This window comes from Martes martes, assembly GCF_963455335.1.
Source record: "Martes martes genome assembly, chromosome: 14".
In the NCBI taxonomy this organism is placed as follows: Eukaryota; Metazoa; Chordata; class Mammalia; order Carnivora; family Mustelidae; genus Martes; species Martes martes.
In genome coordinates this window covers 993,664-1,019,152 of record NC_137902.1, presented here as the reverse complement: position 1 = coordinate 1,019,152, position 25,489 = coordinate 993,664, and the positions used below count along the sequence as shown (strand labels likewise).

The 25,489-nt window shown below is 57.3% G+C and overlaps 1 protein-coding gene across 1 annotated transcript in view; it reads left to right on the top strand.

Annotated features, from left to right (window-relative positions):
• LRRC27 (leucine rich repeat containing 27) overlaps window positions 1-25,243 on the top strand; it is a gene marked incomplete at both ends in the record, with an annotated part of 31,688 nt that extends 6,445 nt beyond the window's left edge. The window contains 10 exons of the mRNA XM_080823706.1: window positions 901-959; window positions 6,811-6,963; window positions 8,650-9,001; window positions 9,925-10,122; window positions 12,471-12,567; window positions 18,279-18,397; window positions 18,519-18,678; window positions 18,808-18,952; window positions 24,765-24,967; window positions 25,115-25,243. Of these exons, the coding sequence (XP_080679832.1) occupies window positions 901-959; window positions 6,811-6,963; window positions 8,650-9,001; window positions 9,925-10,122; window positions 12,471-12,567; window positions 18,279-18,397; window positions 18,519-18,678; window positions 18,808-18,952; window positions 24,765-24,967; window positions 25,115-25,243 (1,615 nt within the window). The remainder of the gene's footprint in view (window positions 1-900; window positions 960-6,810; window positions 6,964-8,649; window positions 9,002-9,924; window positions 10,123-12,470; window positions 12,568-18,278; window positions 18,398-18,518; window positions 18,679-18,807; window positions 18,953-24,764; window positions 24,968-25,114) is intronic.
• Window positions 25,244-25,489: the final 246 nt, after the last annotated feature.

Genomic DNA, 25,489 nt, shown 5'->3' with positions numbered 1-25,489 from the left:
GGCTCGGATCCTGATCTCAGGGTCCTGGGATTGAGCCCCGCATCGGGCTCTCTGCTCAGCAGGGAGCCTGCTTCCTCCTCTCTCTCTGCCTGCCTCTCTGCCTCCTTGTGATCTCCCTGTCAAATAAATAAATAAATCTTTAAAAAAGGAATTAAATGTGAGAAACAGAAGCAGCACAGTGGGGTACAGGGGGCAAGACTGAGTTTAACAGGAGGTATCCGTGTTTCTGCATCACCGAGTAACTTTTCAGTGGGCACCTTGTATCCTGTCTCTCCGGGGTACATTTTGTGCAAGATTTTCTAGGAGATGTGACTAGGTACTAGGGAAGGGATCTGAAGTCAAAGGCCTGGAGAAACGCCCCTCATCCCACCTTGTTCTGAGACTGCCCGGGGCTCTTCACTGCCAGTGACCCCGCAGGCGGGTACAGTGTGGCAGAAGGCTCCCCAGCATTTCAACTGGGAAAACTTGCTCACGGAGCATCTCCAAGGGCTAGGATCCCTCCTGCACACCTCAGGGAACGCCGAGATTGGCAGTCTGAGCACCGACAATGCCCGGAGATTTCCTGGTTGTCACGGCGTCGGGAGGGAGTCCCCCTGGACTGGTGGGTAGAGAGCAGGATGCTGCCGGACGTCCCACAGGGGCAGGGTAGCCCCCCAGCAGACAGTCGCCTGGCTTGGAATGTCAGTGTGCTGAGGCTGAGAGCCTGGCCTGCTGCTGAGACCAGGAGCCACGTGGGCAGACGGCCATGGGCCACGCGTGGGGCACGCGGCAAGCATGTGTGCCTGCAGCGACATTGTCTCCTTAAAGAGGCGGTGAAGGAAGAAATTTGATGATGTATTTTGGGGATGGTCATTTCATTTTTTGCTTTTTAAATTATATATTTTTTATTTTGTTTTAAAGGCATTTGAAAACTTTGCTTTTGGAAAGAAATCCTATCAAAATGTTGCCTGTGGAGCTGGGTAAGTGTTCAAACAATAGGATAAAAGCTTTAACCTGCTGCCTTCTTAAGCTCGGGGAGCCTGTAATGGAGACAAGGCGAGTCCCAGGGGGCAGGCTGGCTCCTGCTTTGCTCATCCCTTCCCCTTCCGTCCTTCCCGGGCTCGTGGACAGCACAGCGCTCGAGAGCTGTAGTGTTGGAGCGTAGATCCACACGGAAGGTACGACACGGAGGGAGAGGGGAGAAGTAATAACCACGGAGGGCTGCGTAGCCAGAGCACACCTTCAGGTGTGCTGCCCTGCGCAGTGGCGATCGCCCTCTGTCCCTCCCTCCCGGGAGCCCGCGGGCCCTGCAGCCTCTCCTTGCTTCCCTGGCGAGCTTGGCCACTGGCGTCTCCCTGACAGCGCACGTGTAAAGGGCCCTCCTCTTGGACTTTCCGTAAGTTGACTCAGACAGGTACGGGCCGCTGGGCATGCGCGGTTTGGGCTCAGCACCGAGCTGCTGGGGTCTATGCGTGGGGACGTGTGTAAGTGTAGTGCCTTCATTTTTATTCATTTTCCCGGCTGGAAATAGTGAGGAGGACGCAGAAGACGGTGTTCTCTGGTCCGCGTCTGCCTGTCTCCCATTCCTCTGCTCTTCACTCCGTTTTGTTAGGTTTGATGTGCTGTTCTCTTCCTAACCAATTGAGTTGGAGGCTTAGATCACTGATATTTTTTTTTTAAAGATTTTATTTGAGAGAGAGAGAGAGAGGGATGGGGCACAGGTGGGAGAAGAGGCAGAGGGAGAGGGGGAAGCAGGCTCCCCGGTGAGCAAGGGGCCTGCCTGATGTGGGGCTCGATCCCAGGACCCCAGGATCATGACCTGAGCCGAAGGCAGACACTTCACCGACTGAGCCACATCACCGATTTTAAACCTTTCTGTCCTAATCCATGCAGTCACAACCGGTGATTTCCCCCCGGCGCTGCCTTAGCTGCCCCCACAAGCCTCCACATTGCGCATCTCCACTGCCATTCAGCACGAGATATTCCCGAACAGACTGTGACCCATGGGCCCCTCCTGTGGTGCTCCATTTACATCCAATCGGAGACTTTCTGATTCTCTTCCTTTGGTTGAATTCTAATTTAATGCCACATATGCTGTGTGATTTTGGTTATTCGAAACTCGTTCAGGTGTGCTTTCCGGCCCAGGATGCATTCCGCGTGGCAAGCACCACTGGTGCACGAGAGAAGCGCGTGCGTGCTCACGCTGCCATGTGATGTGACGTCCCACGTATTGGGTTAAGTCAAGTTGCTTGATCCCAGCGTTCAAACTCTCTACATCCGTTTGTGTCTGCTTATTTTGTCAGTGCCTGAAGGACTGTGTTGAAATCGTGAACTACGATTGTGCATTTGTCTGCCTTTCATTTTAGATCTGTCCGCTTTTTATATATTTTGATACTATGTTATTGGTTGAATAGAAATTTAGGATTTTTCTGTTGTTAGTTTTGTTACTCTGCTGTGTGTAGTGTTGTGCATTGTGGTTTTCACATGCGTTTCTCTGATGGCCGGTGATGTGGAAACTGTCGTATGCTTATTGGCCATTCGGTATGTCTTAGGGATGAAGTTTTAGGTATAGGTGAGGTTCAGTGGGGTGGGGTCTGGAGCCGACGACCAAGAACGAACTCTTGAGACGTCTTTGGTGCAGAATGGTGGTTTATTAAGGCACGGGGCCAGGACCCGTGGGCAGGAAGCGCTGCTGCCCTGTGACCCCGAGGACTGGCTGGTTATGTACTCAGGAGTTGGGGCGGTGAGGACAAAGGGGTTCAGAAGGACCGACGTATGGTAAAGAAGACTGTCGGGATGCTGGAGACCCGGTTCTTGTCAAGCCAAGCTAAGTTTTGTTTTGTTTTTCTAATGAGGTTCCAACATGAAGACAGTTGGAGTCTCCTGGAAGTTAGGCTATTGTCAGTCACGAGGCCCTGGTAAACTGAGGGAGCCTGCTGTCCTGCAGGACTGTGATCTCTGCTCCTTAACCATCTGTTCTCAAGGTAGGGCAGCCAGCAGTCCCCGAGGAATGTCACAGATGTCACAAGGGAGGCGGGTGTAGGCCGCCAGCTTCTGTCTTGTCCTTAGCTAGACTTTCGCTCCCCCGTCATCAGTGTGGGTCCTCCAACCTTCTGCTTACGGTTTGTATGGTGCATGGTTTTCATTCTTTTGCTCCCAACCTGTCTGTATTTACAGTACATTGTAAAATGCTCGTGTTGTAGGGTATGGTTGGGTTCACTCTTCTATCCAGTCAGACAATCTCTGCCTTTTTAATTTTCGTGGTTTTTTTGAAGATTTGTTTATTTATTAAGAGATAAAGAGAAAGCACGCACGTGTGTGTAAACCAATGGCGGGGGGGGGGGTTGAGGGAGGGGTTGACCAGCAGACTCTCTACTGAGCAGGGAGCCTGTGGCCATGACCTGAACTGAAACGAGAGTCGGCTGCCCAACCAACTGAGCCACCCAGGTGCCCCTATTTTGCCTTAATTCTTTATTTTTTTTAAAGATTTTATTTATTTATTTGACAGACAGAGACCACAAGTAGGCAGAGAGGCAGGCAGAGAGAGAGGGGGGAAGCAGGCTCCCTGCTGAGCAGAGAGCCCGATGCAGGACCCTGGGATCATGACCTGAGCCGAAGGCAGAGGCTTAACCCACTGAACCACCCAGGCGCCCCCCTATTTTGCCTTAATTCTTAAAGGACATTGTTGATCTAGAAATACAGTTGGATTCTTTTAATCGAGGACTTTAAAGAAGTTGCACTGACTCTAGGCCTCGGAGGTCCTTCATTCTTGTTTCTCCTTTATCAACTGTGATGATTGGTTTCGGTTACTTTCAAGGTTTTCTGTATCTTCGCTTTTTAGCAGTTTGACTATGAGGTACCTAGCTGTGGTTTTTTTTTTGTATTTAACCTCCTCGGAGTTCGTTGAATTTACTCAATTTTTAAATTCACGTCTCTTGCCAAATTTGGGAGATATTTTGTTCATTAAGCCTTCAAATATTTTTCTGCTCCTGGTCTCTCTTTTTACCTATTTGTTGGAATTTTTGTTATTGTTCCACGGATCACTGACCTTTTGTACATTTTAAAGTCCATTTTTCTGCTCTTCAGAGAAGATAACATCTTCAAGTTTATGAGCCTTTCCTGTCATCTCCAACTGGCTGTGAACATTGCCTAGTAATTTTTTTTTCAGATACTGTATTGTCAATCTTAGAATTTTCATATTTTATTAGTTACTTTTTTCTACTGAGAGTCATTTTTTCATTGTATATGAACATATTTTTCCTTTAATAATTTTTTGAATTATATCTTGGATATTGTGATAGATACATTGCAGAGATTCTGGATTCTGTTATATTCCTCTTTAGATTATTGGTTTTTTTTAAAATCGGCAGTTACGTTGCGAGGACCGAGACAGACTGCAAACTCTGTCTGTCTGGCAGAGGGCAGTAGTTGCAGCCGTGCTGTCCTACACGTGGGAAGTTCAGGACTGTGAAGAACATGTACACGGAGACAGAAGGCTCCCCTTGGCAGTCCCCTCTCTGGAGTCCAGGCCTTCCCTCTTTAGCTGCTGTGGTAGCTCTAAAGGCTGTCCTCTGGCACTGCAGGTCGTTATGACCTTACGGGTTTCTGTCTGCCCGGTGTGGTGCAGAACGCTGCGCAGATGCTACGCTCTTTTGTGTCTTTCTCTTCTTGGAGCTGTTGTTGCCCCTCTCGCTTCTGCCTGCTTTTCATTTCTGTCTTGCCCGGTTTCCACAAATGATCTGCTGCAGAGTTGATCTGATTGGAGCTGCTCCAACACTGCTGGAAGCAGGATCCCCTCAGTGTACCACGTGCTGTGTTGCCGAGTGTTTCTCTAGGAGCCACGTGCGCGCCCTTGACTGACGACCGTCTGCGGAAACGGGTGCTCTCCCCATTGCCTCCTCCCTCCTCTGTCCTATCGTTCCCATAGATTTTGCTTGTGTCTTGCTGCAAATCCAGCAGACACATCTCAAACTGTCCATATGTATTTATATTTTCTTACATGTTTCCCCTCATTTCTCAAGGTTCCCTGCTTCCACCTAGGATGACCATCTTAGCCTGAAGATCTCTCTTTGCTATTGTCATTTAGTCTTTTGGTAATGAATTATTCAAGTTTGATATTCTAAGAAGGCATCTTGACTTTCCCATCATTTTTAAAGAATATTTGACAGAGTATAAGAACGCAGATTTCATTTTAAAGTGTCTTTATTGTCTTCTGGCTTCTAACCTCTGTTGAGAAGTCAGCTGTCAGTCCTACTGCTTTTCTTTTAAAAGGGATGTATCTCTTTTGTCTGGCTGCTGAGAACGCCTCTCTTCCTGTTTAATCTTCAGCAGTTCACCTGTGATGTGCCTGGGTGTGGCTTTCTTTGTGTTTACTTTCTGTGGGGCTCCCTGAGCTTCTGGAATCTGTTTATTGACGTCTTTAATCAGATTTGGAAAATCCCTGGCTGTCAACATTATTTCTATAGATCTGGATTCTTTCTCGTTCTCCTCTCCTCCTGGGCCTCCAATCACATGGATGTCGGGATTTTAATTCTGTCCCGCATGCCTCAGACACACTCTTCTCCCATCCCCTTTTCTCTTTGTTCCGGTTTGTACTGCTTCCTCTTAACTTGTCTTTGTGTTCCCAGATTTGTCTTCTGCCGTTAAACTCACTTGTATAGTGCAGTGGTGGTGAGCTGGCCGTGAGACTGTGTGCACAGCAGGGGAGTTCTGACGTTGCCAGTTCACTTTTCTAGATGCTGTGGGCTGGCTCCGGTGGGCCGCTCTTCCTGCAGCAGGACGGATTTGGTGGATTCGGGGCACTGAGCTGCAGGATTTTCCGGCATATTTTCTGAATATGTTGTTCCCTGTCCTCTGGCCTCCACTCTTTTCAACTGGAAGTTACTTTCGCTGTCCCCTTGTATGTATGTTTCTCTTGCGCTGTTTTCAAGATCATTTACTTTTCTTTGCATTTCAGTGGTTTTGATGTTTCTAAGTGTGATTGCCTTTGGCTTCTCTTACTTGATTGTCGAGTGTCCTGGAAGTTACTCTGATGTCTGTCGCCCAAGCCTTTGCCCGGTGTCCTCATGTGGCGCTCTGCTCACCCCCCTCGTCCTCTGGGGCTCGCCGTGCTCCCACCAGTCAGCATGCACACTGCTGCTCCACTGGCCTCCGAGGGCCCCTGGTTCACCATTCTTCTCTCTGATCGTCAGCACGGATGCTTTTTACCTCGAGTTCGCTTGTCACCTCTTGTCATCCGTGTCTGCTGTGGGTCCCTCTGGTGCACTTTTCTTCCCAGGCTTCGTATTTTCAACTCTAGGACTGCTGTTTGGTTCTTTCTTAGAATTTCTGTTTTTGTTGACATTCTAGACTTATGGAGTCATTTTACCATGTTTTCCTTTAATTATTTAAACGTGGTTTCCTGCGTTCCTTTGAACTTACTTGTGGCTCCTTCGAAGTTGTCTGCTTCCTCCGATATCTGAACTGACGTGAGGACAGTTTCTAGTGACTGCTTGTTTCCTGAGTATGGGTCACAGGTGCCTTTCCTTTATATCCCTTTGAGGGGTTTTTGTCATTGCGAATAGGCACTTTAGGTGATGCGGTGACTTTGCGCCCCCATTCATCCGGCTTTCCTGCGTCCCCTCGTTTGTTCACTCACTTTTGTGACCTGAGCTTCGTCTGTGCGATCTGCCTTCCCTGCAGGCTTTTTCCAAAGTAAATTGCAGACATCTGTCCATCTGCCCCAAATCCTCAATAAGTCTTTATTTTTTTCTTTAATATGCAAACCATTGTCTCTGCCTGTCGATCCCACGGAAGAGAGCGTGAAGTTCTGGGCTTTCCTCTTGCGCGCAGGGAATGTTACCTCGCTGAAAGCACTGAACCTGAGACACTGCCCGCTGGAGTTCCCCGCTCCGCTCGTGGTGCAGAAGGGACTGCGTGCGATCCTGGCCTTCCTGCAAATCTATGCTGCCCAGCACTCTGCCCTCCAAGATTTAACTTCGGAAGGTTTGTGGGACAAGTACTGCGACAAACAGCAATAACACTTAAGTTAGTGCTTTTTAAAGCCAGGACTAGGGAGGCTGTCTCGTCCCTAATGATGTCACAAGGAGTACACAGGGGCCTCACGTGTCCTCTGCGGGACTCACACTGTGTTCAGGTGTCTGCGCTGACCTGCCAGAGCCATGTCTTTTCTTGGTTCTGTGTTCCTGGGTTTGCATTCTCAGTGCCCATGATAGAGCCTGTTGGGGGATGAGTGAGCACCGCAGTCACACTTAGATGAAGTAGAGATCGGAGAGAATTATAACTGAATGCTTACGAAAAAGTAAGTGTTCCAAACGTTTACTTTGGAATATCTAAATATTTACTACTTAAAACATGACTTCTAGAACTAAGAAAATGCATACATTTGGAACAGCCACGGTAGTTATATATGTGATCTAGTCAAACCATGTAAATAATGAGTCCACCTCGGTAACGTAAGGAACGCCCAAAGTGATAAAGTGATTAGACAGTGCCGCCGTGCTCAAATCATCTTCATCCAAAATCCAAACAAGTAGCCCCCACATGCCTACTTTTTAAACACTGATTCTATTTGCAAAGTGTCTTGGTTTGTGTCCCCCAGAAGCTGCTCCCAAGTCAGGAGTCAAGGGCCAGTAACTGACTGGGGAGGAGATCCCAGGGGGCAGCGTGGAGGCTGAGGCAGGGGAGGTGGGGAGGGGAGGAAGCCAGCATGGCGGGGCGTGGGGCAGGTGCGGCCTGGACCGGTCCTGCTGGCTGCCACGTGAGGCAGAAGCCCCACTAGGCCTCCACAGTCACACGTAGCCTCTCGGGTGCCGCCACGTTGACCGGGTCAGGACTGCTGATCTACAAGGTGACACTTGTCAAGGGCCACCGCTGAACTCGGGTCCAGGAGTTCCTCCCAGCAGAGCAAGGGAGTAGGGCACGTGTGCCGCGGAACCGGCAACACTTGGTGAGTCGAGGGCTTCCCCTGGGGGCGGGCGCCCAGGTCTCCAGCCCTGCAGGAAGTGAGGCCAGCGGGCTCTGGAATGGGGAAGGCCAAGGGCACGTGGCGGCACCAGCGGTCAGCGCATGCATCTGTTTTGTCTGCTGCTGACCTGTTACTAGGAATCACGAATCTCCTTGTTTCCCAGAGAGTGTACCAGCCTGACCTCTTAACTGCGGATCAGAATCCACTGCCATCACTCAGAAACCCAAAGCTAAGAAGGAGTCTATGTCAGCATGACCTGTGCTAATTCTCTCCAGTGAGGGTGGGGGGAGCTGCCGTGGGAGGCTGGGGTTACTCGTCCGGAGCTGGTCCAGAGCTGGTCCGTTCATGAGGGGACCTTTGAGCCTAGTCCTAAAGCCAGGAGTATTCCTGGCGAATTTTCTTTCAGGTAATTTATCTAGAGATAAAAGTGTTTAAAGTCACCAAAAGTATTCCAAAGAGAAACAGTAGGCATATGGGCTAAAAATTGGTAAGAAATAAAGATATTAAAAGATCTAGGGTAGGAGGGAAATAAAAGTTTGTTTATTTGCATAGATTTATATGGAGTGTGATGGCCATGGGGCAGGGGGAGCCTTGCCCGCCCCTCCCAGGCCTTCCCTGCAGAGAGAGCCGGTCACTGGGTCTGTTTGGTTCTGCGGAGCTGGTGTCCAAGTCCAGTCTACTACAAGAACGTTTTGTCCTCTTAGTGATTTCGCCAGTTACAACGATGAACCTAAGTGAGCTGCCGCAGCCCTCGTTGCATTTATCTGAGGAGGAAACTGTACCCGACAAAGACGCCGTTCGTTCCCGGGAGGCGTCCTTTTCCCCGCCTGTCGAGAAGCTAGACCTGAGTGAGCTGAGGAGGTCCGCCGACTCCTCGGAAGACTGGCCAGGCGAGGAGGAGATCAAGCGCTTCTGGAAGCTGAGGCAGGAGATCGTCGAGCAGGAGCGAGCAGACCTGCTTGAAAACCAGCTCTTACCGCTAGAACTGCCCCCAAACCTCAGGGCAGCATTAAACGCGAAGGAGAAAGAGCATTCCAGCCCGAGACACGTGTTCAGGTAAAATGTAGAAGCTGTGGCGTGTTTTTGGATCTTTCCAGAGTTGTAATGTGATTTTGCAGTTAACTGCTCCGACGCTAGGCCATGCCCAGCCAGCATTTATTGTGCCGTGCACGCCAAGCCTGGCTTGGGATTGTGGTTACCCAGAGCGTGGACCCCACAGTGGGGATTATGCAAGAGAGTGTGTGTGTGTGTGTGTGTGTGTGTGTGTGTCCGTGCGCACGCAAGCGTGGACATAAATGTAAAGGGAGTGTTTACCGGTGAATGTAGACCATGTGTTCCCGGTGGGGGAGGAGCCTCTCCGCGGGGACAGGGATTGGGGGTGGGGGCGGGGGCCGCAGAACCCTCGTGCTTGCTCTGGCTCACGGCACCGCGCAGCTGAGCTCTGTGGACACAAGGACACGCGTCTGGCGTGTCTGGGGGGGTCCAGCTTTGTGGACGGGCTGTTTGGACGGGTGAGCGTACGGGGTCAGGGACCGAGCCGCACGGAGAAGCGGACGGGAACCTCGCATTTACTGCGCGGGAGGTGTTCGGGGTTTATCACGCTGTTCTTTCCCCGGTTCTGGGGCTTGAAAATTCCGTCAGGTCTGATTAACGGGTGACCACCTTGGAAGCGGCGGAAGCAAGTGAGGTGGCGCCTGGCTGTGACGCGGCCTCGACGGTCCCACGCCTGCCGCGCAGAAACCTCTCCTTCCCCGTCCTCCCCCGGTCGCGGATCTGCTTCTGAACAGGGCCGGGAGCTCGTCCTGCTGAGTCCTGGCTGCCGGCCCGAGCGCTCCGGGGTTCTGCGGGTATTTCAGACTCGGAGCTGGCCCACAGCCCCCGGAGCAGGGCGCCCAGGCCGTGAGGCCCCGGGAGGGCAGCCCCGTCGTGCCATCTGTCCCTGCTGGCCCTGCTTGTACACGGGGCGTGTTGTGTTCTAGCATGGGCCCTCCGAGGGCGAGTGTGCATCGCCGGGGCTGGGACTGTACGAAGAAGCCGCCCTCCATCAGGAGTGTCCTGCCGGCCCTGGCCCCACCGCTGCCGCGCGCCGGGCTTCCCACCAGGAGGCCCCAGGAGACCAGGGCTGCGGCCATCCGTGAGCGCCGGGAGAAGCAGGTGGCGACGGGGCAGCGGAGACGGTGAGTGCTTGTCCGCACGGCTGTGGCCCTGCTCCCACGGGGGTCTGGGGCCAGGCCTGCTGGCGGCCACTTCTCTGGGGAAGGGTCGGCTTCTGCTCTTCGTCTGGCTTGGTATAGGGCCGCCGCGGACGCCCGCCTTGGGCCGTCATTGCTCCGTGTCCTCTCCACCCCACCTGCCGTCTTTTTCTCAGGCTTCTTACTTTCTTAGCCCCCTCTCCCCCTCCTGCCAGTCGCCTGGCTCACAGGTCTGTTCTGAGGAAAGGTCCGCGCTACAGACGTGCGCTCAGAGACAGCCCACTCTTGTCCTGCCTCATGGGCCGTGTCGCTGGCTGCAGAGATCTGGTCTGCCCCGTAGGAGCCCAGCTGGGGCCTGCCCTTGCGGCCGCCTCTGTCCTCCAGCTCCGCCGACCACCCATCTCCCCTGAGCTCTGGGCCCCGGTGTGGACTGTGTCCGTAGCACCCCAGTGCCCCTCTCCCGGCTGGGTTTGGCCAGTGGGGGCCCCAACAGGAGACTGGAGGGGGGGGCAGCGTCTTTCTCCCCCGGTGCCTCCCTGTGAGTCCACCTGAGTCCCTCCTCCTGGGGCTTGGGGTGGCTGCGGCCCCCATTCCAGCCCTGGGCGCCTGCTCTGGCCCTGGGGGCCGTCCACCTTGTGAGCAGACCTTCCTCACCCCGCGTGAGCATATTTTCTCTCAGGACCCTGATGGGGACAGACTTGCTGGCAAATGCAGTGTGTCAGCGGTGCACCTGCCTGGTCCCCACCCGAGAAGACACGCTGTCCAGGGGCTCCAGTCCCTTCTGTGGCAGGAGGGAGCACTCGGGCCCTCAGAGCCGCAGGGCTCCCAGCCAGGGTCACGCTGGGCCGCAGGTGCCGGGCCACCACCCGGCCTGAGCTCAGGCCATCCCCCCGAGAACCCCCAAAGAGGCCCTTAGCAGGAGTCCGGGCTCCAGGGCAGGCACGTCCTGCTGCTTCACCCCAAGCTCACACGGCTTTGCAGGGCAGGTCTGCAGAGCGGGCACACCCGTGTCTGGGCTCACGATGGAGCCCTCCTAGAGCAAATGCACGGACTTGACCCTGACCGCCAGGGCGCCAGGCCTCCCCTCACTGCGCTGCTCCCTTTCCGTGCTGCAGGTGCGTCCCCCTCCTCCCTCGCTGTGCCCCCTTTCTTAATGGCATTTCGTGACAGTGGCCACCCCAGCACCTGCCCGTGTGGCATCTCTGCCCCTCCCGGCCCAGCCTGTGGTCCAGACGGCACACAGGACAGTGTGCAGGGTGCTGGCGCTTGGGGAAACGCTGGCCACAGTGGGATGCAGGGGGCACGGAGTCCACTTGCCCAGCAGCACGGCCAGCTTGGGCGCTGCCCGCAGTGCCGCATTCCTCCATGGAAAGAAGCTCTTGAATTCAGGGGCAGGGGAACGCTCTCTTCTTGGTTTCCCTGCCATCGGCCTGAGATGATGTTCCGTGGCCTCCTTGGTAGCCGCGGGCAGAGTGCTGTCCTATGCCTCCGTTCGACTCAGCACGGCCTGCGGGCCACCATCATACCCCCTAAGAACCTCACCCCGCAGCCTCGCAAAGGCTGGGTCCCTTCCGTCTCATTTCACCAAGACGCTCAGATGGAGGCCTTGTGTCCAGGGGCACAGTGAGGGGTGCGGCCGTGGAGAGTTGCGCCTGGATTTGGAGCAGCAGAGAGCCCGGCTTGGCTGACGCAGGGGCTCAGGAACCCCTGGGAGGGCGCAGCAGCGTGCTTGCAGGAGAGGAAGGCGGGGGACCCCTGAGTGTGCTGTGGGTGAAGCCCGGGGCCAGCGAGGACTTACCGGGACCCCGCCCTGTCCCCAGAGCAGCCTCCACAGCCGAGCCAGGGCTTGGCTTTTACGTTCAGTTCAGAAATTCCGCGAACGTCTGGTGCTCAGCCTCACCTCTGTGCTGCGGGCAGTAAGGCAGGGGGTGCTGTTGCCGCGAGGGCCCGGTGCGGGGGCAGAAGGGTGATGGTGCAGGGGCGGGGGGTCACCGTGCATGGGGCAGGGGGGTGACAGTGCAGGGGCAGGGAGGTCACAGGGCAGGGGGCAGGGAGGTCCCGGTGCAGGGGCAGGGAGGGGACCATGAAGGTCTTTGACACCCGAGCTGGTAGCCAGAACCTGGCCTGTTGTCTGGGGTCAGGGTCCTGATGCCACTGCTGGCAGGGGCTGGGGGTCCTGCTTGTCCCCTTGCACGAAGCCACAGGACAGGAGCAGACGAGCTCCTCCCATGTGTCTGGGTGGAGGGACGGGAACGGGTTTGGGGCGGAGCTCTGGGGGTTGTTTCGGGCTATGCCGCTAAGGTGCCCTGTATCCCCCCCCACCCCCCGCCCAGAGACGAGCGAGTGCTGCGGGAGTTGCGGGAGCACATCTGGCCCAGGAGGACGGCGGAGGAGGCGCCGAGCGAGCCCCTGCCTCCGAGGTGGAGTCTGGTACGGGGGCGGGGGGGCTGGGGGGAGGGGTCCTGTCCGGCCCCGGGGCGTGGTGGTCCCTGCTATGCGGATGGAGCCTGAGGCCAGAGACAAGCAGACCCCCTGCAGCCCAGCCACCTCCCGGCCTCTGACCGGACCGTGTCCTTCCCGTGTGAGGAGTCGGGTCTCTGGCCGGTCGAGGGGAGGGGACGAATACCCCCACCCTAAGGCTGAGTCCCACCGCAGTGTCCTTTTGGGGGCCCTGGGCTGGAGTCTCACCCTGGGGGTCAGGGCGGGGGGCTGCACGGCCATCCGCTCTGTGCCTGCACGCCAGCTCCCAGGTCGTATGGGGCACACCCCACCCTGAGTGCGCGTGTCTCCCCGTGTCTGCCCAGACCCCCACGGGTCTGAACACGGGCAGCTGGGGCACCCGGCCAGCGCCCTCCCCCGTGAGCCTCTGGGGTGGCTTCAACCCCGTCCTGTAGGAGAAGGCACCTGCTTGCGACCGCCCCATGTCTGGTCATCCTCTGGGTGGAGGTCGCTGCGGCGGACGGCAAAGTTGTTTTGTCCACGTAGCCACCTCCACCCCAGCTCTTGCCCCCACACAGACCGCGTCCTCGGGAGGGCTGCTGGGTTGGCCGGGACAGCCTGCCCCGCCCCGTGTCCGCCCGCCTTGCCTCCCGGGCACATAGACTGGCTGTGTTGTCGGGCGGTTTCTACGTCTGGGCTGAGGCTTCGCATCTCGCCGAGAATACCACAGAGGGGCCGTCCTTTCTCCCCGCACAGCGCACCGGGGCTCATGGTGTCCATCCACCTATTCCCCGCTTGGGGGTCTGTGTCCCTTTAGCGGCTGCCCATTGTCGGGGGACACTGGGCGGTGTGCAGAGGCGTCCCAGCGCCCTTCCTCCCACTGTCCTCCAGGCGGGCTCCGGTCTGCCGCAGGCGCACCGGCTCGCGCCTTCCTGCCGGGGACGTCTGTGCTGAGTGATGCCGCCTCGCCTTGCCTGTGGCCTTTGTCCGTTTAAACAAAGCAATGGTTTGACCCGCAAGCAGGGTAACGGGAGGGCACGCACATTTCGGAAGCCGGTGTGGTCGGGGTCCTGGATCCTGCCTGCGTGGCCTGGGCCCCCGGTCCTCAGAGCGCCAGGCGGGGCTGGGACTGCGGCCTTTCCCACGGAATCCGCTCGCTCGCTCCGTTACCTGCACTCGTGCGCAGGGGACCTTTCCCGGGAGACAGGAGAGCCTTTGGTTCTCAGACTCGTCCTGGACCCAAACCCGTCGTCTCTGGAAACTGTTGGAGCGACAGCAAAGCCGAAGCAACTTCGAAGGAGACCACGCTTCCCACCCTTCCCCTTGTCCCTGCGCTGGGGGCGGGCTGCCCTCTGCCCCTGCCCGGCGCACACGCCTGGTGCTGTCGCCGGGTCTTTGCGGTCCGCGTCCTGTCCCCTCTGTCCCATAAACATTCAAAACCCGTGTCTCGTCATCTTCAGAACAGACTTGCGCAGGCAGACGCTCTTAAGCACATCTTCAGAGCTCCGTTATTGTAAAAAGTTGGATACTTAGGAAAGCAGGAGATGGCTACCCCAGTTACCGGTTACCCCTGTGGCCGCCGGGAAGGACGAGTGGGCTTGGTACCTACTGACTGGCATGTCTCCAAGTTCCTACCAGTTTAAACAGCCCAGGTGGAGACAGTGGAGACTCACGCTGGTCTGTGAGAGCGTACGCTGTGGCCTGACAAGGACACTTGTGTTCCTTGTCCCCACAAGGCTGTGACACCCCGTGGGACTAGGGCTGCTGGCGTGTCTCCTTATTCATAACAAGACCCGGGGAGCACAGCTGAGTCTCTGCACGTGGGGCTCTCAGGGTGGGGCCCTAGTGGCCTGGTCCCACGACTGGTCACCGGAGTGGGGCTGTGGCTCCACGCCTGTCCCAGGGCTTCGCTCTGTGCGGTGCTTCCAGAAGCGGTTCCTCAGTTAGAGCCTCTGGGACAGGTCAGTGCGCGTGAGCGGGTGTGTCCGAGTTCCACGAGCCACTCTGGCGAGTTCTTGACCCCGTGGGGTGGTGGGAGCCCTGCTTGGCCGGTGGTCAGCTGGCAGCACGGGGGGCAGCCCGGCCTGAGGGACCAAGCCCTGCTCCTGGGGGGCCTGCGCCGCCCTCCAGGGCCGGTGTCAGGATGGATCCGGGCTGTGGGCTGCTGGCTGGAGTGTAACCCCGCGAGCTGGAGGCCAGCCCGTGGTGGGCATAGAGGTAAAGGTTCTGGGAGCCGTGGGAGCCGAGCCCGGAGAAAGCGCCCAGCTGCTGGCCTCAGCACAGGGCATGCTCTCGTCCGAGCTGACAGCACCTGCCCAAGGGGCCGCCACTCCGCTACATCCTTGCCCACATAGGAGGCCCTCGCCTTGCCGAGGCTACAACACACTTGACCATGTTGATGGGAATTTCCAAGCACGTGGGACAGAGGAGGGTGACGCAAGGGCCAGGTGCCTCATGGGGCTCTGCAGACCCTCTCCCCGAACCCCGCGGCCGAGAGAGTTGGACCCACGCATCCTGCCGTTGCCTCTGCGGACACTTAGTCTGTGTCCTTCGGGGACCAGGACTCTTAGCACGACCGGACACTTAGTCTGTGTCCTTCGGGGACCAGGACTCTTAGCACGACCACAACACAGGACCGCTGCCAAGAGCCATTAGGAAATAAATGCTTTCAGACCACCAGCCGGTCCATGCCCAGAGCTGCCACGTGCCGCCGGAACAGTCTCAGCTCCTCCCTGCCCTCCCCGAGCCCCGAGACCGCTGGCTCCGCTCCCAGCCCGGTGCCTGCACCCCATTGTCACCCAGGTCCTGCCCGGAAATAGGACTCTGCACATGCCCCGCCGTCCCTTCTCAGCCCCGCCCAGGGCTCCTCAGCTCTGCTGGCGGTGGGGGCCCTGCTAGCTGTGGGGTGGGAGCATTCTAGCCTCCCCCTCGCCCTCCCACGCACCCCTTCCTACCCCGACCCTGCCAAGCCTGACTGCTCCTCCGGGCTTTACCATTCACTTAGCAGGTGACCTTGAGAAGAGAGAGGCCACCAGATGGGCCAGAACCCCCACACTTGCCGGCGGAGCAGGGACTTCTGCCAGCTGCCCCCTCTGTGGCCGCACGTCTGTTGCCCTAGCCTCCCAGGCACTTGGCTGTGGCACATAGACCGCCTTCCTTCCACCAGCTTCCCCTGAGACCCAAGGCCGGCGTCCAGGCCGGGCAGCATTCTGCAGGGAGCCTCACTGCCCAGGCCCTCCCTTGGTGCCCCCAGCTCCTGGAGGGAGACGTGCTCTCTGCCCCCACCAGCCCTCTCTCCTGGATTCTCCCCTGACCACCTCGTGGTCAGGCCCAGAGAAGCAGCTGTTTTTGTCCTGCTCAGGTCAGGCGTCCCCAAGGTGCCGGCCTGTCCCTCCTCTCAAGGCTGCGGGACACTCGACACCCCATCCTTTCACCCATGCTGGGCGCTCGGGTCCCTGCCTCCTGTGGCTGCTGTGAACTTGGGGGTGCAGACACCTGTTGGAGTCCCTGCTCTCGGCCCTTGGGGGCGTGTGCCCACAGTGGGGATCACTGGAGCTCACTTCCTGCAGGTCGACTCTAGTTGGAAATACGACTCCCGTGACGCTCTCCGAGAAGGCCACCCCGTGCTGCAGGACTGGGAGCCACGTGGGGATACTGAACACAATCACCGTCGCATTTTCTAGCCTGGAAACTGAGGAGTGTTTGTATGACCTGGAACGACATGAAGTTCTGTAAATCGGAAATACAGAAGCTCTGGGACTGACGATGGAAAACTTTAGGTTCATGCAAATGATATTTCTAGATGGACTGAAATACCATAAAGTCAAAAGATAGAAGAACATATTTATAACATGTTTTGAGACAGAAGTTATTATCTGTGAAGAGTGACTACAAATAGACTTTTAAGTTAAAGAATCTGGTAGGAAAGTGGGCAAGGGGCAGCCCTCAGAAGGGGAAAGCTGCTGCTGGTGGCAAGCAGGACGGAGGCTCGGCCGGCCCAGGCATCCGCGCACAGACACACACGCCTGTGGATTGCGCTGTCCTCTGCCAGGTGATTGCCTCCCCGTGAAAGCCAGCCCTGCGCGTCCTCCCCAAGACGTGGCTGCATCTGGCTCTGTGCCGTCCTCGTGTGTCGTCGTCCCCCCACCCCTGCAGAAGGGCTGAGGGCTGGCAGGGAAGGGGACGGACAGGGCACCACCCAGCCACCTCGTTTCCCACCCAGCCCCTAGTCCTTGCTCTCGGCAGAGGGCTGGGGATCTGGAAAGTCTTTTCCAGACTTTACAGATGGTAAAACGTGGCTGGGGCTTCATTCCGAGTAATGTACTTTTATGTTAAACAAAATGAAGTTGTGTGTCAGACTTTGAAAAGCACTTAGTGAATTTACGTTTGTTCTTTTCGTCCTGTTGGAATAACGTTTCGGAAAGTCCTCATTATGTGAAAGTGGGTCAGCTCCTGCTCTCCTCTCACTCTGCCCCCCGCCCCGGGGGGGTTAAGCGTCTTCTAAGGGTCAGGCATGTGACGACCAGACAGACCAGATGCCTGTAATCCACTTAGAGGTGCCGCGCTTGTGAGACCGCTGCGGGCACGGTCTGGGTAAGCGCTACACTGATCCCGCTTAGATGCCTACTGGAGGCGGCCCCGGTAAGGCCAGAGCCCACCCTGCCCTTCTCCACACCCCTGCACTTGCCCTGTCCTTCCCCTGCCCAACTTTCTGACACCCGAAGGGGCGTGCCTCCTCAGAGGCAGGCACACAGACAGAAGCACAAACACATGCAGGTGCACACACAGGTGCACACGCAGGTACATGCACACACGCAGATCCCCGGGCACAGGTGTGCACACAGCTGTACTTAGGTACATGCACACACACACACAGATCCCTGGGCACAGGTGCACACACAGTTGCACTCAGGTACACGCGCGTGCACACACACACACACACACACACACAGATCCCCAGGCACAGGTGCGCACACAGGCGCAGTCAGGTACGCACGGAGCTACGCAGGTAGGGGTGTGCACAGGTGCACACACACGAGTGCACATGGGTACATGCACACACAGGTATACACACAGGTGCATGTATACACACACACACACACAAGTCTGAGCCCCTGTGGTGGGGAGAGATCAGTCTTGCTCTCAGAATTAACCCCTGGGAGTGGGGAATATTCGAGATCTCTCACTCCTCTCCACCTGTGTCCCATGGACGCTGCAGGTTTGCACTTGGAATCGTAGTGTGCTGTGTCCCAAAAAGCCAACACTGAAGCACTGCTCTTGGGTTTTCAGCATTTATTTGTGTGGGTGCATGATGTCATTGATCTAAGAGCCGTGAACTCGTGACACAGGCCCTGCAAGGATGCGACTTCCCTTCTCTCCACCTGTCAGCAGTGGGCGAGCGCTGGCACTAGCTTGAAACTCAGCAGCTGAAAACAGAGCTGCGTCCACGGGAGAGACTTGGGGCCTGTCGTACACGTGACCGAACTTCGGGCAGGGATCCGCTTCCTGGCCCTCCTGGCATCCCGCGCCTGCCACCTTGCTCTCCCACGGCCCGCGTCTGGCCGACCTGGGGCAGGAGTGGGTGGCACGTGGCTTCCTCGAGACAGCTGCCAGTGGAAGAAGGATGGGCACCGCCGGGCACCTGGCTCTGTGTGGACGGCTGTGCTCCCTCAGATTCCTGAAAACATCTGATGTTTTCCCAGGTGGGCTCAAAGATTCCCTGTGCCGTGGATTTGATAGATAATGAGAAAATGCCAGCAAATCCGTCTGGAAAAATGAGGCCAAGCAAAGAGAAGTCATCAAAAGCAAGTAAAGACAAGAGGTTGGTACCCAGGGTCCAAGTTACACAGACGCCCCCACCGTGCAGTGCTCACGGGCAGCTGCCGAGGGCCCGGCCACCTGCCTGCTCCGGGGAGTGGGGCGGTCCCTACGCTCCCCCGCAGGGACCAGCAGCTGCTGGGGGGCCTGCATCTCTGTCGTCGCCTGTGTTCACGCTTCGGGGGCGTGCTTGCTCAGCCCCGATGCCGACCTAGCGTCTGGCCCCCGGGAATGCCCGCTGAGCCCCTCACCTGTCCCCAGCTGCTGCGAGGCGCTGTTGGCATGGTGACCCACCCGAACTAAATCTGTGTGTGCGCGCGTGGGCATTTTGCCAAGGAAGCGCTCACTTCTTGCCTCTGCACACAAGGCACTGAGCTGTGATTCCGCCGCTCTGCGCCCAGCACCACCCCCTAGGCTCGCCGGGGAGCCACGGGCAGCCGGGGACACTGCTGGGAGACCCCGGGGCTTCGGCACCCTCTCCTGGGCCCCTCTCGCTTCCCCAGCTGCTCCCTTCTGACCTGCACCAGCCCCGCTCTGGGCGCCAAAAGCCCGAGTGGAAGTGAGCTGCGGGTGTGGGGGGCCTGCCAGGGGACCGGCCTGACTGCCTGGCCCGCATGTGCTGTCACCGCCACCGCTGTGCGCTCCAGGGCTCTGCAGACTAGGTGTGATGCGAGAGGCCTGGGACATGTGAACTGTGAAGGGCTGTTCTTTTCTGGGGAGTTATGCCTCCTTCGTGCCTAGAACACTTGGGGACAGTCTTGCCGGTCCGCGCATGGGATGAACCTGCAGCCATGTGGAATGATTTAGATGGACAGCAAATGTCCCCTCATAGCTCATGAGTGTTGCTGTCAGAAAGCCCCGGCCTCCGACCACCCTGGAGTCAGGGTCAGAGGTGTGGACACTCGGGGTCTCTGTGGGGCAGGGTTGGGGGGCTGCTGGGAGGAGCTTGCCAAGCCAGCACAGACCCTGCTGCAGGGGTGGTGCCGGGCCTTCAGGGAGGGAGCCGGCCGAGGGGGAGCTAGTTGCGTCCCCAGCAGACTCAGCGCTGGCTCCAGGGCCAGGGTGCACGCCGGGCACTGCCACCCTTCCCACATGCCCCTCCAGAACACTCTGCCCTCTGAGCGTCCTTATATTTAAAGACAAGAAAATGTATTTTCCAAATCCCTGATGTTGGCAGAGCAAGTGTGTCTAAAACCCTGGTCTAATACGTCCTGTTTAAGGATCTGCTACAACTCTGTGTTTCCTATGAAAACAGAGACCTTCCCCTGCATGTGGCTTTCTGTCCTGAACGTGTCATTTCTTACCTGGACTTGAAGTTGACAACATAGTGTGTGTTCTCGCCGCTTCTAAACACCTAGGCCTGTCCGAGCTGCTGCCTGGAGGGGGAGTAGGCGGCCTCTCGGGTCCCCACCGTCACTGCGCTGTCGCGCGTCATGACCGCCCCGAGCCCCGGGAGCACAGTGTGTCCTGGAGGGAAAAGCAACGTGCCCCTCCCTGTGTCGGCAGAGGAGTCGCTGAGACTTGACGGGACGTGTAAAGTCCTCTCCTTCACCCTTCGTTTCCCCAGAGCCCTCCAAGAGGGGTGTCCAGAAGAAAACCCGAAACAGCAGACTCAGAAAGCGCACGAGCGCAGAGGAGGGTTTCAGGGGCTGGAGCCCCTCGAGGAGATCGGGCCGGCCGCACAGGATTGGGAGGTTGTGAGTATTTGTTGGCTGTGTGTAAAAATAAACTGTTCTGGGAAGAATCTGGGAACGTGCCACCCCTTTTCAGAGCACGTGTTCTCTTCGATCGCGGGACCGTTTACCAGCGTGCCTGGGATCCCGGTTAGAGGACAGAGGAGTGTTTCCGCGGCAACCGAGCCCACAGATGCGTTGTGCCACCACGTGATCAGTGGAGACGATAGGGACACGCCTGTGGGGTCCTCGCCGACGCTTCGTGCCCAGCAGAGCCTGGCAGGGCCGTGAGAGGCTGCGGCCAGGCCGCAGGCTCGCCGGTGTTGGGGTGGTGCGGAGGCTGGCCTCTTCTCACGCAGCCGCCGGCCGTGTGCATCCGTCCGCAGGTCCTGGTAGGCACCTGCTGTGTGTGCAGAGAGGGGTCGGGGTCATGAGAGTGACGGCAGCTTCCCACCTGAACGATGCAGTTACCCACCCAAATGCCCCCTCGCCAGAGTGACCGACTCAGAGAGTCTGTGTGGGCTGACCCGGATGCTTCCGTGCCCTTGCTGCCCACGGGTGCAGGAGAGCCTGCCTGCTCTCCCCGGCCGCCCGCGCTCGGCCTGCGAGTCTCACCCCAGATGCAGCGGCTCCACACCAAAGCTGCCCGCAGAGCCGTCCCCACAGCCCATCGGAGGGCTCCATTGTCACCTGTCTCCGTGGGCCTGGGGTGGGACAGGGGAAGAGGGAGCGCAGGCAGAGGGCCTGGGCCGTGCCATGGGGATCCCCCCATCAGACTCTCCCTCCTCTCAGAATCTTTTCCTTCCCAGCCCAGAGAACTGTTCCTGCCCTCGGGTCAGCTTTATTCTCTCCAGATCTGTTGTCTATGGCTGTAACCTCCTCCTCAAACACCCCGAACCCGACCTACAGCTTTTAAACGTCTGTGTCTCAGGCTTCGCATTGTGGAGCGAAAGTCTGTTTGGTGTTAGGAGCAGCTCTGTGCTCACAAGCCTGATAACCTAACGTGAAATGGACCAGTTCCCAGAAAGACACCGCCGGCCAGAGCCCACACAAGACGGAACAGATGACCTGAGCGGACGGCCGGCCGTTAAAGAAATTGAATCAGTAATAATTTTCCACTGGGTTCACTGGTGAATTCTATCAAACATTTAAGGAAGAAATTATATCCACTCTCTATAATGTCTTCCAGAAAACACAGACAGGGGGAAAAAATCATAATTCATTCCATGAAGCCAGCATTTCCCTGATATCGGAACAAAGGCGTCACATGAGAGGAGAACTACAGTTCTCTCCTGAACGTTGGTGCAAAAATCCTCAAAAAAATTAGCAAATGAAACTTAATAATATATAACAAGAATTAGACACCATGACCAAGTGCAGTTTATCCCAGGTGTGCAAGGGTGATTCAGCGTTTGAAGGTGAATTTATGTAACGTTAAAGAAGAAAAATAACATGATCATGTCAGTGGATGAAGAAAGAAACATTTGACAAAGCCAACACCTGTTTGTGATAACAGCTTTTAGCAAACGAGGAAACGAGTGGAACTTCCTCGACTTGATAAGGAACATACAGCTCCAGTGGACGTCATCCTTCGTGGTGAGAAACGAGAAACCACCCTTTCCCCCGAAGGCCAGGAACAGGGCAGAGACATCGCTTCTGACCCTCTCTCTCCGGCGTCATACGGGAGTCCTAGCTCTCGCAACAAGACGAGGGAGGTAAAAGGCACACAGATGAAGAAGCAAGAGCTAGAACTGTTTTTGTTTTCAAATGACATCATTGTCTATGTCGGAAACCCAAAAGAATTGACAAAAAATTCCTGCAACTGAGAAGTGGTCACGGCAACATTGCGGGGTCCAAGGTTAATATATAACAGCCAATTGCTTACCAGTACATCCGCAAGTGAGCGGGATTTGAATTTAAGAACATTTACATTCGCACCTGGTACTAGATACAAATCTAACAAAATATGTCAGGATCCATCTGAGAAAAACAAAACTCTGGTGACAAAATCAAAGAACCAAGTGAATGGAGAGGAATCCCATGTCCATGGACGGGGAGGCCAGAGACTCAACACCGTCCCAGTCAAGATCCCAGCAAGCTGTGCTACGGCTATCGACAACCCGATGCTGACGCGGGCTGGAGAGGACGCACGGGCTCGGAATCACACGGACGCCGAAGGGGAAGCGCAAGGTCGGAGACTGGCATTACCCGGCCTCAAGGCTCCCTGTGAAGTGCGGTCATCAGGACGGTGTGGCGTTGGTGAAAAAGCGGGCAGACGGGCCAGTGGATCAGAGAAACAGACCCACTGAGTGCAGTGACTGACGTTCGACAGAGGAGCGAAGGCGGCACGGTGGAGCGAAGGCGGCGTCTTCAGCAGACGGTGCCGGGACACGTGCGAGATAAGGAGTCGAGAGCCAGACCGGGCACCTTCGCGGAAGCTGACCCAAAGTGCATCATAGACCGGAATGCACGACGTGAAACGGCAAAACTGGGAAATACAGCAGGAGAAAGGGCAGGTGACCTCGGGTTGGCAGGGAGTTTTTACATAGAACAGCACCAAAGGTATTCACAAAAAATTGATAACTTCTTTTAAAATATAAAATTTTCTCTACGAAAGATGCTGTGAAAAGAATAAGACAAGCCAGAAACTTGGAGAAAATACTTGCAAAACACACCACCGGATAAAGGGCTGCTACCCAGATTGTAGAAAGAAAACAAACAACAGAGTTCAAGCATCCGGGTCTGAGCAGACGCCTCACCAAAAGAACGCAGAGGCATGAAGCACTGGAGAAGATGCCGCTAGTGTACGTCATTAGGGGACAGCTCGTTAAAACGAAGAGATGCCGCTCGCATGCACGCGGACGGCTCTAACCGCAGTCACCGACCCGCCGGAGGCTGGTGAGGGTAGGAACAGCAGGGGCTCTCGTTCACCGCTGGTGGGGACGCGGGACGGTGCAGGCACTTGGGACGACAGTTTGGTAATTTATTACAGAATCGAATGCTCTTACCTTGAGACTCAGCAGTTGTGCTCCTCGGCAGTTACCTGGAAGAGCTAAAAACTTCGGTCCACGGTAAAGCTGCTCACGGATGTCTGCAGCGGCTTCACTCCATCACCAGGAACAATCGAGACGCCCTGTCTACGGGTCCCACAGAATATCATCTGGTGTTAAAAAGGAATGAGCTGCCGTGCCGTAGAAAGACCTAAGGGAACCACAGATGCACTTTACCAGGTGAGAGAGCCAAGCTGAGAAGGTGACAGCCGTATGACGTTCTGGAACAAGCAAAACTCTGCAGACGTAGGAGGACCAGTGGTTGCCAGGAGGGAGGACAGTCGGAGCAGGCAGGATGCTCGGGGCAGCGGAGCCACTGTGACCGCACAGTGATGGACACCTGGCATTGTACAACACAAGAGTGAGCCCTGGTGGGCACTGCGGACCCCGGGTGATGACACACCCTGTCAGTTCCTGGGTTGTGACCAATGTCCTGGCTGGTGGGCCATGAAGACAGCTCTACAGGAATGAAGCCTCTCTGTTTTCTGAGTCTGATTTGAAACTGAGACCTGAGATTGCTGGGAGGGAATAGGGTGCACGGGAAGGGCCAGGAGGGAGGAACAGGAGCGGACTCCTCCCCGGGGGACAGGGGGCGTGCCGTGCTCCAGTCGCCAGGTGAGGGGCCCGCAGAGGACCGGGGTATTTGCGGGCGGGGTCTCAGACACAGCACTTTCCACGCAGCCTTCCTCGGGAAGCCACGGCAGAACGCATTTCTCCAAACAAGGCAGCAGAGCGGGAAAGAGGAGTAGGACGCGGACCAAGAGCGCGCCGGGAGCTCCCAGGCCGCCCACTGCGCGGGTCACCAGGCCGGAGTGCGGCAAGGAGCCTGCAGGGTGTCTCCCGGGCAGGCAGAGGAGGCTGAGCACCCGACCCAGGGCAGAGGACATTGAGGACCCCGTGACGAGTGTGTCGAAGACGAGGGAAGCCTTTCGAAGGAGCAGTTCTTAACCCACAAAGAACGCAGATTTCTACGGGGAAGAAGCTGTCTGCGGTGGACACTTGCTGGATGGGCAGCAACTACAGTTGCCTGGGGGGCAACCCCGGTGCACCCTCGCCGGGGCGTGTCAGGGACGGCGCAGTAAGGGTCATCTTTCCTGGGAGAACCCACACGGCACACACAGCACGTGCTAGTGGACCGCGGCTCTGGCCAGTAGTGGGCTCTTCACGAAGTTTGGGGGAATGAAGAGTTACCCGCGGATTTTGGGCCGTGCAGGGCTGGCGCCCCGAATCCCACATGCTGCAGTGGGCAGGGGGAGAGTTTTCCTAGTCTTCATGACATTACCTGAACGTTCCCGTCACCCCCGTTTGTGATGGCTCTATACACAGGGACCTCCATGCCTGGGCTGCAGGCGGGGTCCAGGTCACACCCCAGGGAGGCCAAACAGAGGAACACAGGGGAGCACGGAGGACGGGTCCCTCCTTGGGGGATGGGACAGGCACAGTGCTGCAAACGCAGGTTCCCACTGGCCAGCGTCTCTCAGGCCAGAGGCGGGAAAGAGCTGCTCCTCGATGCTGGCCGCTCCGTCCCCTCAAGGGCCCAGCGGACTGGCGAGGAACGTGGGATCTCCCTCCGCGGTCAGGGACCCCTGGTCCTGTGGCTGTGTCTGGGGGGCGAGGGGGCAACTGTGGCCCTGCCCTCCCGGGTCAGGCGTGAGTCTCGGGAGGGGGATCGTGGGCAGGGACGTCCCTCCGTCGCCGGGCGCTTACTCCGACAGCCGCAGGCCGAGGGGCCAGGCAGGGCCTGACGGGGACCCCGGGAGGAGCAGCTCGCGGCTGACCGAAGAGACCGCCGTCCTCCGAGGGACCGAGGGAGCGCTCAGCCGGCCCCACTGCCCAGCAGCCCCAGGACGAGTAGGCCCCTCGGGGAAGGCGGGCTCCGGCCCCGGGCCAGAGCGCTGCTGGCCTGTGCGCGGGCCGTGAGTCTGGACCGCAGCCGTGCCTTCGCGCAGGCCCCACAGCCCCGCTCACTCGCACCCTCTCTTTCTCCCAAAAGGCTAGAAAGCTGCACGACGAAGCGAGGCACGTGAGCCTGGGGCCGACCTGGACGCGGAGCCGCCGGCTGAGCGCTCTCCCCCGACACCAGCCGCTCCGGCCGCCTGCCTCCCGGCCTCGCGCTACGTGGTGTGACCCGAAGTAGTCTGAGCCCAAGGACGCCGACAGACGCTGCGGGGCGAGGACGCTTGTGCCGGAATCTTCAGTCCCAAGGAGCCGGTTGAGCCGCTCCGGAGCCCGCCGGGGCCCCTTCCACGGGCGTCTGGGGGGTCCGACGCCACCAGGGCTGCCCCTCACGGCCTCGTCTGCGGCTCTTGGAAGGCTGTGCAGGGTTTGAGCTGGATTAAAGGAGAGAACACGGGAGCCGGCCACGCGGTTTTC